The 14,721-nt window shown below is 37.7% G+C and overlaps 1 protein-coding gene across 1 annotated transcript in view; it reads right to left on the bottom strand.

Annotated features, from left to right (window-relative positions):
* COL6A6 (collagen type VI alpha 6 chain) overlaps positions 1-14,721 on the bottom strand; it is a 120,909-nt gene that overhangs the window by 51,192 nt on the left and 54,996 nt on the right. Inside the window, exons 20-22 of the mRNA XM_056129320.1 lie at positions 11,892-11,927; positions 10,195-10,257; positions 6,806-6,868 (exon numbers count right to left, since the gene is read on the bottom strand). Of these exons, the coding sequence (XP_055985295.1) occupies positions 6,806-6,868; positions 10,195-10,257; positions 11,892-11,927 (162 nt within the window). The remainder of the gene's footprint in view (positions 1-6,805; positions 6,869-10,194; positions 10,258-11,891; positions 11,928-14,721) is intronic.

A 14,721-nucleotide genomic window follows, 5' to 3' on the forward strand; every position in this document is an offset into this window, starting at 1 on the left:
AGTGGATGGATGGGTAGATGTCTGGATAGATGGAGACAGACTTGTTATCACATCAAAAAGTCTCATTCTGTTTCCTGGGGAAGACCATACAAGGTCACAATCTGTGACTACTTGAATAGGACTCTCGTTTCAGTGAATGGCGGACCAGATACTATTAAAATACTGCTAGTAAATAAGAAATGATGTTGATATCCTCTAAAAGAAAAAATTTCTGCCACCCTTAAAATATCAAAAGTCACAGAGTATCTTGATCTGAGATATAAAGCAGCTGTTGAGTATAAAGAGATGCTTAAAAGAAATTTAAAGGGAATCACATTAGCCAGAGGTCACATCCTCATTTGTTTGGTTGTAATGTGGCTTTTTATTGAGTTTTTATTTTACGCAAGATAATATCCTCCAATGATAACACAGTGGTAGGGCATTTGCCTTTTGCACAGCCAGCCCGGCCTAGCCGGGTTCAATTCCTCCGCCCCTCTTGGAGAGCCCGGCGAGCTACTGAGAGTATCTCGCCTGCATGGCAAAGCCTGGCAAGCTACCCATGACGTATTCAATATGCCAAACACAGTAACAAGTCTCACGATGGAGACGTTACTGGGCCTGCTCAAGCAAATGTACTCAGTGGCATATATTTATACATAGTCTTTTTTCAGTTCTCAGACCTACAATACATAAAATATATTATTAATATTAAGAATATTATTAAAGTATTTTCTCATTAAAATAGATTATTAAAGTACTTAAGCAACATTCAGTTAAGAAGTCAAAGAGATGAGAATTGAAACTGATTTTTATTCCGAAGACTCACTCCCTATCATTCTACTCTGACTTCTGTTCTGGTATCCATGAATTCTCAGATTCTTATCAAAGATATACCAGCTGGGACTAGAGTTAAAAAATGTAAATTTCCCCCACCAGGACACTGATCTCAGAGGCATCGTCAATGATACATCCTCATGGCAAAGAAAACAAAAGCAGAAATAAACAAATGGGACTACTCAAACTAGAAAGTTTCTTCACAGCAAAATTAATCTGGTCTAAAACACCTCACTGATTAGGAGAAAATATTTACACATTATACATTAGACTAATATCCAAGATATATAAAGCACTCTCAAAGTTCAATAAAAGAAAACAAACAATCTCATAAAAATGGAGAGATGAGATGAATAGACACTTCCTCACACAGGATATAAAGATGTCCAGTAGACATATGAAAAAAATGTCATCATTGCTATCATCAGAGAAATGTAAATCAAAATCACAATAAGATATTACATCACATCATAGAGGTCTATATAAAAAATCTGGGAACAATAAATGCTGGCAGGGATGTGATGAAAACAAATACTCATTCACTCATGGTAGTACTGTTGTATGGTTAGTCATTTTGAAAAATGATCTGGAGACTTCTCAAAACTTAGCAACAGAATTTCCACTTGACCTTGCAATTCTACTTCTGGGCATCTACCCCAAGAATAAAAAATACATTAATTCAAAAGGAGATATGAGTACCCATTTTTATTGTAGCACTATTTACAGTAGCCAAGATCTGGAAATAACTCAAAAGAAATTGTGGTACAAGTGCACATGGAATATTATTCAGTTATGAGAAAAGATAAAATATTGTGTTGTTACTTTGATGAAATGGAAGAGTATCATGCTAAGTGAAGTGACTCAGAAAGAGAAAGACAAATACTGAAAATCTGGCTCATATGTGGAGTATAAAGAAACAAAGAAACAGAGATTAGACAATTCCTACTGAAAACAAATCACGAGACGTGATCAACAGAACAGTGAACTAAGGAGGCTATGTGACAAGAGTGGAGGGATCTTAATATTTTGGTGGTGGCACTGAAAATACACAATAATAAGATTAATAATACTGTATGCTATGATACCTCAATGAGAACAGATTTGAAAGAAAAAAATGTCCAATTCCAAATTTAATGTAGGGCTCTGGGATCAGATATAATCTTTAATATGGGCACATGGACTGGGGACTTTGGTTCAAGTTGCAATGATCACAAAGTCTTTGGCAATCACAACTGCTTTAGTGTTAATTGAGGCTATAAGGGAGGTTTTTAGAGTTTAGAAATTAAAAAAAAACTTGGATAAGATAAAAATATTTGGATAAGAGAGTGTCTTATCCAAATGGATTGCACAAATGGTTGGGATTAATGGCTGGGGCATTGCTAAGGACACCTAACCCTAGGATGGAGTGGCAGGGCGAAAGCAAGTGGTGTTGGTTTCTTTTCACACTAAAAAGAAATCTCAAATATTATTTTCACGGAAGCAAGACCTTGCATTTACTTGTAAGTGGCAAATGTCAAGCTGGGATGAAATGGTCCCAGGAGATGTAATACTTAGCTTCTGCTAGATTCAGATACGAGCTAAGTATGAGAAAATAAAAACCAAGCAGACAGCAAGGGAGTGGCTAACATGACACAACAGAGCACAGCATCTAAGATGTTGGTCTTGACAATTCTAGTCTCAGTTTTCTATGTACCCGACACCCCAGCAAGACATAAATACACCTCATCTTGGCATTTCTTTTGCTATAACCTAATTCCAGTTCCCATATGCCTGAATCTTCTTTGCACTCCTGGAAAAATACCTCTTCATCCTGCAAAATCTAATCCACTCCTCTTTAACTCCATCCTTTCTCCTACTGCTACTCTTGGGTACAAGTTCATCTAACATTTAGCACATCACATCTCAATTATTTGTTCATCTAAGTTTCCCTTATGACACCAGGGATATTTGAAATTAGGGTTGTGTCTGATTCAACTTTTTATCTTATCAAAGGGCCCAAGACATATTTGTCAAATGACTCAAAGGAATAGCTGATGGATCATTGAACTTTGATTATGCTGAATGATGAAATCTGATGACTGCAACACAGATTACATATTGTTGTATTGTTAATATGATTGTCTTCATTGGACTGGTGTTTAGCATGTCTAGACAAAATATATATATATTAAATTAATATTGATAAAATTGTTATAATAACAAATATTTAGAGTGATACCAAATATAGTGATACTAAATATTTAGAGTGATAGAAATATTTAGAGTGATACTATTTCACTATTCTAAGTCCCTATGTATATTAAGCATTTATTTTTCACAAAAGTCTAATGAGGTAGTTACTATTACTATTCTTATTACAACAGAAAAAATTCAGACACGGAGAGGTTAAATTACTACCCAAGGGCACACAGGGCACACAGGTAGGGAGGGACAAATTGACATCCCAGGCAGTCTGGTCCCAGACTTTGGATCTTTGACCACTATGCATTGATTTTCAAAGATGACAACATTATATATATATATGTGTATATATATATATATATTGCCTTTGGGTATGTAATTTTCTTTTTCTTTTTTTTTTAAACTCAGCCTGATTCTTTTATTTTTTTTTTCCTTTTGGGTCACACCCGGCGATGCACAGGGGTTATTCTTGGCTCTGCACTCAGGAATCATTCCTGGCGGTGCTCGAGGAACCATATGGGATGCTGGGAATCGAACCCGGGTCGACCGCGTGCAAGGCAAACGCCCTACCCGCTGCTCTATCACTCCAGCCCCGTAATTTTTTTTTCAAATTAATTTTTATTTTTAAAATTGTAAACTTATTAACAATTAGACTAATTAATTGAGATAGTTTATGAAGCTGGAGATACACAGATGCACTTACAGTAACGTGTCATTTGACAGCATTTTATTTTGTATCCCCAATTTGCATATACAAAAGAGCATGCAAGCCCTTTCAAAATTATTTCTCTTTTTCACTGTACTGTGAACTAATTTCCTTCATATCATAACGCTATGCTTGTCTGAATCAGCATGTTTGTTTTATGCAGACTGCCCCAACACAAGTGTGTAAGCCATATATCTTGCAATTAGAAAACGCTCATGTTATTATACCCAGTGACTAGGCCCACCACTGTGTTTTAAACTATATGGAAACTTTGGTAGTGAGTATAGTCAGTAAAAATGACACTCTCATGTATATCTGATTATCTTTGTCTCCTGTGGTTTTCCTTTGGAAAAAACAATTTTGAGATACCATTCATCATGTCCTGAACATAGAAAATTTTCTACATTTTTGAAACAGCATTTTTTTTACTGTGTTGACAAAGGTTTTTCAAGACAAGCAAGTAAAGAAAGAGGACTATGTTATCCAGCTCAATAAATGGAAAACGTAGATCAGAGAAAAGTGGTACCTTTCACAAATTCTGGCAATGCCAAAAAGATTGAATAGTGTATGACTATGACCAATCTTGTAATGCAGGATTAAAGTGAATTCACTTATAGAAGTTCACTATAGGGCAAATGATAACTTGTTTGAGTATTAGCCACTTGGACACAATTTTTGATTCTAGAGCAAAGGAATTACTAAGCTTTTTGGGTTTTTGCCCATTGACATCTCAATATTTTATGTAAACAGATGAGATAATCACTTGATATTTGCTTCCTTATGCATTCACTGTTTTTTTAAAAACTCTAACTTGCAATACAAGTGAGTTTTGAATGATTACAAAATAGCTATTTCCATCAATTTAGTTCTACCAAGACATTTTTATAGCATTCATGCTTTTTGAAGGAACACATTTATCAAAATTGGGAACAGACATCCTCTGAGTGGTAATTAATATACTTTAAAATATTGTGTCATAAAACACAAGTTTATGCATATAGCTTCTTAAATATTTCGATGATGAACATATCCACTCAAATGTTGGATGACCGCCCAGTTTCACTAATGTACAGGAAGAAAGTAATGGATTCTCTTTATTTTAGGTGAGTCTGGAGTATAAATCCCAACTATGTCTTATTTATTCACTGGTTGATTTATCATACAAATATATGATGAGCTCTACTATGCTAGCTCAAGGGATATACTACAGTAAGTTACTTTACAAGAGGTACTTGGAAATTACAACTCTAAGTGAAAGTGTAATGTATAAAGAAACTAATTTGTCATAGGTTATTTGTTATAAACAAGAGTTATGTTCTTATGGCATATTTTAAGATACAAAAATATCAATTTTCCAAAGTGGCCAAAACCTATTGCTACAGCTTAGGTGACCACAGCACAGGGTTCACTGTACAGAAATACAGGGTGGACAGCACACAGAGAAATTCCTGGAGGGTGCTTTCACACTCATACTCAGACCACTGATGAATTGCACATGCAACTGACAGAGACAAAGGAAGAAATCAGAATAAACCAGAGGAAAATGCTTTGCAGAAAAGGAAAGAACATGCAACACACACACACACACACACACAACAAAGGTAGGAAAAGAGTTTTTCTACTCATTAATGTTCTAGTAAAACAATGTTGAACAATGTTATTCTAGGATCTGTTCATACAGAAGAAAAAGTTTTTGGCACTATACTCTAGAAGGGAAGATATATACCTATATGCACAACACACACACACACACACACACATAATGAGAGCAAACCAAAGAAGGTCCTCAAAAGGTGGTCTGTGGACCAGCAACAACTAGAAATTCCCAGAAATATAGAAGGTCAGGCTCTATCCCATACCAACTGAGTCAGAATCTGCATTTTAATAATGAGACTCACAACATTTTTGCACCTGTGGACAGGTACTGGCTGAAAACTATTGCTCTAAATCATTGTTTATCCAAAGTGGCTGGTGATATGTCTGTCCTATTCCCCTCCCCCCACATCTCCAACACACACAAACACACAAACATAAACACACACACCAACACACACCAGGGGGATGATGGAACAATGTAAGGGTAGCAGTAGTGGCCTCCTGTGTGTGATGCTTTCTATTTGTTAACACATTAACACAGATGCTGCAGTCTGTGTAAATTAAACCACATTAAGTGGGAGCCACCAGTGATACATACCACTGGTGTCGTATCAGTGTTAAGGAAGTGTAAGTTTCCAGGGTGGGGAGGCTGAATGAGTTTATTTCTGAAGAGGGGTGGGGTGGTAGGTCAGAGAAGGTTGAGAAGCTCTTCTCTAAGTGAACTCCCCCTTTACTTTGTTATCGTTTAGGTAATGTGTTTACAATGGTGTCGACCTTTATGGTCTTGGTGGACAGTTACCTCATCTCACCACCATCAAAGTGATAAGATCTTCTACCTGTGCCTGTGTCACCTCCAGTCCATTCCTTCCCACTCCCCACAATCTGGTGCTCTCAGTTTGTACTCTCATCTCCAGAGTGTGTTAGCAGTTGATATTATCAAGACTTTTGTTTTGTTGCCTTATATACAACCAATGAGGGAGAAATAAGGGATTCTTACGTGTGGAAATAATGATGCTGTTCATTTTTTATGCTGGAATCACCGGGGGTGGGGGGAGGACTTTAAAGCTACTGATGCCCTTACTAGTTCTTCAGTGTTTCTGATTTCATGATCCGGAGAGGGCCCTGTTGCCCCAGGAGATTCACTTGAAAAGACAAAATGAGGTTCACTAAGGTAAGCTAATTTCTAGGTCCTAAGGGAAACCTCTGGAGGATGAAGATCAGGGCAATAACATGATCCGATTTATACAGAAGAGGAATTCTAGGCCTCACTTCAAGGGCCCAGTTGCTGAGGCAAAGATCTTCCACCTGAGAGGCTGGCAGAGTGATGGTCCTCTCTGAAGTACACCCAGAGATGTCTGGTCCTCCCTGTGACATGGCACCACAAAATGCAGTGAAGTCACAAAAATATCCTCTGTGAATTCACAGACAGGGTAGAAAGCACACAGGACAAAGGCATCCACCTGAAAGTCAATGTCAAAGGCAGATGTGGCCATTTTCTCTTACACATACCTGAGGACCTTTGCTTCCTGGACTTCCTTTTTCTCCTTTGACACCCGTCTCTCCTCTTGAGCCCTAAGTGCAGAGAATCACAGCATTATTTTTCTCCTAAAAGAGAACACTTGTGAATGAGCTTGAACACGGAACACAAACATGCTAAGTTAGGAACATGGATAGAAAACTGAAAGTGCACTCCACCCCTGCCTTTTGTTCTTTCACTGTTGAACTCACCCCTTGCTGCAGGGTTAAAACTCCGATCTGAAAGTTAAGCAGCTCAGCAGCTACAGTCAACGTGAAGAAATATGAAGCAGCTGGACTGTCCAGTGTTGCTTTCTAATTATCCTAAACATCTTTATATACAGTGCATACATTAATGTTAAAAGTAATACTTGGGGCTGGAGCACAGCGGGTAGGGCGTTTGCCAGCATCCCATATGGTTCCCTGAGCACCGCCAGGAGTAATTCCTGAGTGCATGAGCCAGGAGTAACCCCTGTGCATTGCCGGGTGTGACCCAAAAACCAAAAAATAAATAAATGAATGAATAAAAAATAAAAATAATGCCTAATTATAAAAGTCTAAAAATGAACAATTTAAATGGATTTTTTAAAATTCAATGACCATACTGACTGATCTTGAAATATGGTGTTCAAAAATAGGAGACTAACACCCAAGAATAGCCGAGATAAGTACCAGGAGGTTTACTCCATGACTTGGAAGCCAGCCGCACACGCTGGGGGAAAAGGCAGCTCAGATAGAGAAGGGAGCACCAAATAAAGGGTGTTGGGAGGATCCTCTCAGGATGGGAGATGCATGCTGAGAGTAGACTATAGACCAAACATGATTGTCACTCAATGCCTCTTTTGCAAACCACAGCATCCAAAAGGAGAGAGAGAACAAAAGGGAATGCCCTGCCACAAAGGCAGGGGGGTGGGGGATGAGGGGGTGGGAGGGATACTGGGATCACTGGTGGTGGAAAATGGGCACTAGTGGAGGGATGGGTACTCGATCATTGTATAATTGAAATTCAAACACAAAAATTTGCAAGTCTACAACTGTACCTCATGGTGTCTAATAAAAATCAAAATAAATTTTTAAAAAAGAAATATGGTGTTCAGCAAGATGAAATTTGGATATTATTCCTTCTGGAATACTATGTTTGCCTATAAACCATTGCTTCCAATTTTTTCCCCTACATTTTAAAAATAATTTTGAATAATCTATTTGCCATAGATATGTAATGCTGTATAATTCTCAGAACACAGCTTCACATCTTGCTATGTGTATATACCATACCACCATCTACCGTGACTTCCAGTCACCATAAAAGAAACCCTTTTTCCCTTTTATGTTTTGCATCTTCTTTTAAACAGCCATGAAAAAAGTGAGTCTATAAAACGGAAGAAGGGATGTTGCAACGTAACTTATTTCACATGAGATAAAGTCAGCAGATCTGCTGACCCGCTTCCCTGCAACCCCAGAGGAAATTCGTTCTCATTTAAAAGTAAGGAAAGTGAACTTCCCTCAGCTGGTGAGTGAGACAAAGAAAAGCAATCAAGCTAGAAATAGATAGAGGTCCAAGGGTCATACTTTACTTCTCTGAAGTCTTGGTAAAATGTGCACAAACTTTCTCTTGTGGTACATCAGGATATTTCACCCAGCTTTCATGTACCAAGACACCAGCATAAAGAGTCACTTTCATTTATTTTAGTTATGTGGATCAAAACTTACAAAAACATTGAGAAGTGAGAGCTTAAAAGCCCCCTCCCATACCCCAAACTGATCAACTGCAGAACCACTGATTGTCCTATGCAGGCCAAATAGCAATCTTTCCCCTGTTCAAGCTTTTAAAACAAAAAAATTGGAGATTAAAATATATTAAAATCTTCCATAAAGACTGAGATGTAAGTCTTTTCTTCTCATCATTTTCTGGGACCTCCTGTCCTTTCTTATGATTATTTTTTTGTTTTTATTTTTTCACTTTTGGGGTCACACCCTGCGATGCACAAGGGTTCCTCCTGGCTCTGCACTCAGGAATTACTCCTGGCGGTGCTTGGGGGACCATATGGGATGCTGGGAATTGAACCTGGGTCGGCCGCATGCAAGGCAAACATCCTACTGGCTATGCTATTGCTCCAGCCCTCTCATGATTATTTCACGTTACCTTTTGTCCTTTCTGGCACATGAGTTCTCCCTCTTTATGTGATCAGATCTTTATAGAGACTGTGGCTTGTTCTTTGTAGAGGAAAAAGTGCTAGATGCAGCCCCTTAGGGAAGTGATCTGGAAATGACTGGCAGTGGCTACGTTGTAGATCCACCCATGAAAATTTTAGCTTCCTTTGGAGCGGATTTTCTTCCTAGAGTAGGGCAAATTCTTTTACACAATGGGCGTCTAGATATGAAAATATTGAATTCTTACTGGGCTAAAGTGATAAAAATTTCCGGTTTTGAGACTGCATGTTTGCCTTAGCTCAAGGTCTCCCTAGATTATTCTGGTTAGTTGGAGTCCATTGCAGAGGGTCAGCTGCCCAGCATCAGTATCCTCTTTTTACTTCTTGACTGGACCAACTTAGATAAGGATGACTCAACAAGGTACAAGTCAAGGCTGTCTTTCTTTCTTTTCTTTTTTTTTCTTTCTTTTTTTTAAAATTTTTATTAGTGAAACACCATGAGGTACAGTTGTAGACTTACAAATTTTTGTGCTTGGGTTTCAGTTATACAATGATCGAGTACCCATCCCTCCACTAGTCCCCATAATCCACCACCACTGATCCCAGTATCCCTCCCACCCCCAACCCCCATCCCACCCTGCCTCTGTGGCAGGGCATTCCCTTTTGTTCTCTCTCTCCTTTTAGGTACTGTGGTTTTCAAAAGAGGAATTGAGTGGCAATCATGTTCAGTCTATAGTCTACTTTCAGCATGCATCTCCCATCCTGGGAGGATCCTCTCAATACCCTTTATTTGGTGCTCCCTTCTCTATCTAAACTGCCTTTACCCCTAGAGTGGGCGGCTGGCCTCCAAGTCATGGAGTAAACCTCCTGGTACTTATCTTGGCTATTCTTGGGTGTTAGTCTCCTATTTTGTTACTTTATGTTCCCCAGATGAATGCAATCTTTCTATGTCTGTCCCTCTCTTTCTGACTCATTTCGCTTAGCATACTTTTTATGTAGTACCACTTGTATGTAAATTTCATGACTTCATCCTTTCTAACAGCTACATCATACTCCATTGTGTAGATGTACCAAAGTTTCTTTCACCAGTCATCTGTTCTCAGGCACTAAGGTTTTACTCTGTCCTCTGAGAAAACTTCGAACATCTGAATTCTGAAAGGCTACAGACAGGATCCTACGAAGCTTGAGCTTCATCTTAATCTTAGTGCACCCTGATTAGTCTTGATTCTGTACCTGAGAGCCTGGGAACCCCGGGGAGCCTTCAAGTCCATCTGGGCCTTGGATTCCTACTTCTCCCTGTAGTGAGAGAGAAGCAACCCATTAACACTGGCACTTTAAATTTTTCTCACCTTTATGAGGAAGATTATAAATGCCTTTTATAGATATAGAATTTTGGGGGGTTGGGAATGAAACAACAAAGTATAAAGAAGGAAATAAATTCTTTTCTAAATTTATCAAGGAGAAATAAACATAGTTTGTATGTCAGTGCATTTGTTCCCAGTCTTTTACACACGAAAGTCACAGGGACACATCTAAGTAAGATGTTCTCTAACATTGTAACAGATGAGAGGTAAAATACATATTTGATGTGGAAAGACTCACAACTGACTTTGAATTTTCATCTAAAATCTTAGAAGATTCATACTCAAATAGATTACATATCAAGGGATCAAAAGCTAACTATTCTCCTCATGCTGTCTTTGAACTTTGTTATAGATATTGATTTTAAAATAGATTAAGAATGGGCTCTAAGGAGACTTAATTAGGAAAGTACTGGGATATCTTAAGTTTATGCATTAGCTATTACACGGTTTGATAGGATTCAACATTGTTTGTGAATAACAGGTTAACCTATCTTCTCCCCCCAAATTCACTTATCTTGTCACATTTTCTTGTATTTACTCTAAGTCCACCATGAAGTGTGAGTATCTGAAATAATGTCTATGAATGACAAACTTTCAGTCTTTTTCTATCTGAAAAGTTTGTTCGACAATTCATAGTTTATGTAGGTATGAAACCTTAGTTTAATAGGCATTTTCCTTCATACTTTCTGCATTATACTTGTTGTTTTCTGAAATGTACTACTGAACAGAAGTTTGTTGTGACCTAGTTTGCCATCATTTTGCAAGAACAACTCCCTTTTCTCTATGACAGTGTTAAGATTATTCACTTCAGCATTTGAGGTTTTTTGCATGATGTTATCAAGAATGGATTGATAATTTTCCCTCAACATACTTTGTTTTTCTTGTTTTTTTTTTTTTTTGGCCCATACCCAGCAGTGTTCAGGATTTACTTCTCACTCTGCACTGACAGGCTTGGGGGACCATATGGAACTTCATTTTATTTATTTAACACTCCTCAATGTATTTTTAATCTAAGGATTATGTAATTTAATTTTATAAAATCCTAAGTCAAAATTTCTATTTAATAATTATTATAGGTTCATGGCAGGTATAATTAGTAATTACATGTGCCAATAAGATATTCTATATTGTTTTGTTTAACAAACTTTTGAAGTAACATTCAAAAAATACACCGTACATTAGGGCATTTTATACAATTGTGGTTTAAGTTGGGTTTATGAAAATTATAAAGTTTTAGCATAAGCTACACCAGAGAACCAAAGTTCATCCACTGAGTTATTAGACTAACTTTTACATACTTGAAGTCCAAATTTAATAGCCTTTGGAACAAGTAGCAGCTCTAGTCATTAATTATTATGCCTATTAATTAAAGTGTCAAATTTTCATTTTTAAAAAGTTTTAGGCTTTTATAACCTAAAAGTTTTCTGATATTTTATACCACAATTACTATCATCAGAATGTGAAAGAACAAGTGGATTGGAAGAGATTTTATATAACTTTATTCCAGTTTCTTGGTTGGACACAGAAGATTTATCATTTAGAGTTAGGGGGAAAAAATCACTATACCTGTGGGCCTGGAAGCCCTCTTCGACCACGAGCTCCCTAAAAGAGAAGGAAAAGATAGACATCACATACTTTTAAAAAAACATTTTAATACTTGATCTAAATTAGTAATGGTTCTTAAGGCACTTACATTAAGTAACAAGTTTAAATATATCATTTAAAATTTAATATATATATTTAATATTCCACTGTTTGAAGAAAACAAAGTGTTTTCAACTTGGGATTTTCATCCTAGTGCAAAATATCATTAAAATCAGAAACTGAAATCTTTAGATCCTTATGAGATGAGAGCTTGGCCAGTAGTTTGCCATCTAACTATAGTTACTAAGGTGCTCCAGAATTCATTGAAATTTTATTTCTGTTTATTTTCCAGAGCCTGGCAAGCTCCCGGTGGTGTATTTGATATGCCAAAAACAGTAACAACAAGTCTCACAATAGAGACGTTACTGGTGCCCGCTCAAGCAAATGGATGAACAACGGGAGGACAGTGCTACAGTGCTACTACCAAGTAGTCCAGAAATTTGGAGTGAAGGACCAAAAGGCAGTAAGACATAAAAAAGTGGGAGAATTAACTCTGCAAACTTTATATCATAGTTTTATTTCAGAAGCTACTGATAGCCAGACTTATGACCCTCCAAGGCAAAAATATGCTAAAAGAAATACAATGATAATTTCAACTATTAAAAAGTTATTTAACTCAGTTATAAAAAATTCAGTGAATACAACAAAAGCACCGTGAAGCTTTTTCCCTACTGTTTGTTTATACAGTTACATTTGAGTTCTACTGCAGATCTCTGGTACCCGTTTGTTGACTTTGAGGTCTCCCTGCCTCAACAGTGATCCTCAATCACAACATGGCTGCTGAGTTCATTCTTCCAGGAAACATTTTGCAATATTTAGTGATGCTTTTCTGTGAGTTTATAGAGTGCGGAGGTCAGAGGTTAACAGCCACCTCCCAGTCCTCCCCAGCCTCCTTAGCAGAGACAAAGAGACAAATAGACTGATGGCAAAGCATTTCAGTGAAGGCAATTCTCTTGGGGGATTAAGTGAAGGAGACCGTTTGTCTCTCAGGGACATCTATATTGCTTTTATCTTTCACTATAGTTGTACAAATTAAACATTAAGTTTACTTCTTATTAATACTTGCAATTGTTTGGGTAAACACAGTAAGCTATACAGGTTCCAAAACTTTGTTCTCTGGGCTCTGAAAGCAAGCAAGGCTTTTACCGTAAATCCCAGACTGTCCTCAGACCTGTTCAGCTTGTCCTTCTCCATGGAGGTCCTGTCTCTTAAGTTACAACATCTTACATCAAGACCATGCATTTATACTTTCTAGAGTATCCCATTTTGATGCTGGGGTAGTTTTGCTGCTCGTGGGACTCATCCCAGTCCCACGGTCAGACCTCCCTTTGTGAAGTATTAGGAACTTTGGTTGGGCTGGAGCGATAGCACAGCGGTAGGGCGTTTGCCTTGCACACAGCCAACATGACTAACCCGAGTTCGATTCCTCCGCCCCTCTCAGAGAGCCCGGCAAGCTACCGAGAGTATCTCGCCCTCATGGCAGAGCCTGGTAAGCTCTCCGTGATGTATTTGATATACCAAACACAGTAACAACAAAGTCTCCAATGGAGACGTTACTGGGCCCGCTTGAGCAAATCGATGAACAACGGGAGGACCGCTCTATGCTAGGAACTTTGGTAGCAGAAGCCTGAGTGAAGAATAATGATGAATGCTCAGGAATAGATATATTTAAGTCAATCAACTCCCAAATATTAGGAGCATAGCATTAACGTCTTTCTGTGCTTAAGCTAAGAACATTGCTCTACAGTAAAATATGAAAAGGCAATAGGGAAAATAGAAAAGCAAGTCATTCACTACAAATACAAAATCCAGAGTTACTAGAAAATTTTGACGTACAAGTAACCAAAAGGGTCTTGGGGAATTGTGACCATAAGAGGTAATACACAAAAGAAAGGTTAAAAATAAACTCAGGGGATTAGAGGTCTCACAAGAGTACTATAAGCTTCTCTGGGAGTAGGAAAAGGAACAATTCACTGATGAGACCTAAAAAACTTATAGTTAATATGCAACACTTTTCATTGTGACAAATTGGGAGTACTGTGGGTAGAGGCCAGGGACAACACCATTTGCTTACAGTACACAAAACAGTCTCTCACAACCAAGAATTTTTTGATGCAAATGTTACTAGTAGTTTGACACTCCAAGACATACCATATAATTCTAGTTTCTAAGTTGAGTTTGTAATTCTGGTAGTTAATGAGTTGCTAGTACATTATAAGTGTCCAATGTATTTTGGCTAAATTGATAAGGTTCAGTTTTGACCAGCTGACATTACTTCTCTGTAAGCCACTCCCTACTAAGGGCAATTCTTTGATCACTTACAACCAAGTGTAACTGCATTAAGAAATCTTTACTGCTCACTAAAAGAATCCAAATGTGGAGGTTATCAGTCCTAAAAATGATACATGTTGATTTTAAATTATTCAACACAGAAATTATAGAGAAAAAAATAACCCTCCCAAATTCTTCATCATTAACATTTGGTAATCAAGATCCCAGACAATCTTTTTTTAAAAAAATCCCTGACATCTTTATTATATGCATGTCTAACGATAAAATTCTCATAGAGGTACTCTAGGTCTTAAAAGGAGTTATGTTTGGGTTGGAGAGAGAGTATAGTGGATAAGGCATTTATTCCGACACCCTACAGGGACTCCTGAACCCTGATAGGAGTGATCCTTAAGCACAGAGCCAGGAGTAAGCTCTGAGCAGTTCTGGGTGTAATCCAAGAAACAAAACAAAAAGGAGTGTT

The sequence above is a fragment of the Sorex fumeus genome, unplaced genomic scaffold, assembly GCF_029834395.1.
Source record: "Sorex fumeus unplaced genomic scaffold, SorFum_2.1 ptg000072l, whole genome shotgun sequence".
Taxonomy (NCBI): Eukaryota; Metazoa; Chordata; class Mammalia; order Eulipotyphla; family Soricidae; genus Sorex; species Sorex fumeus.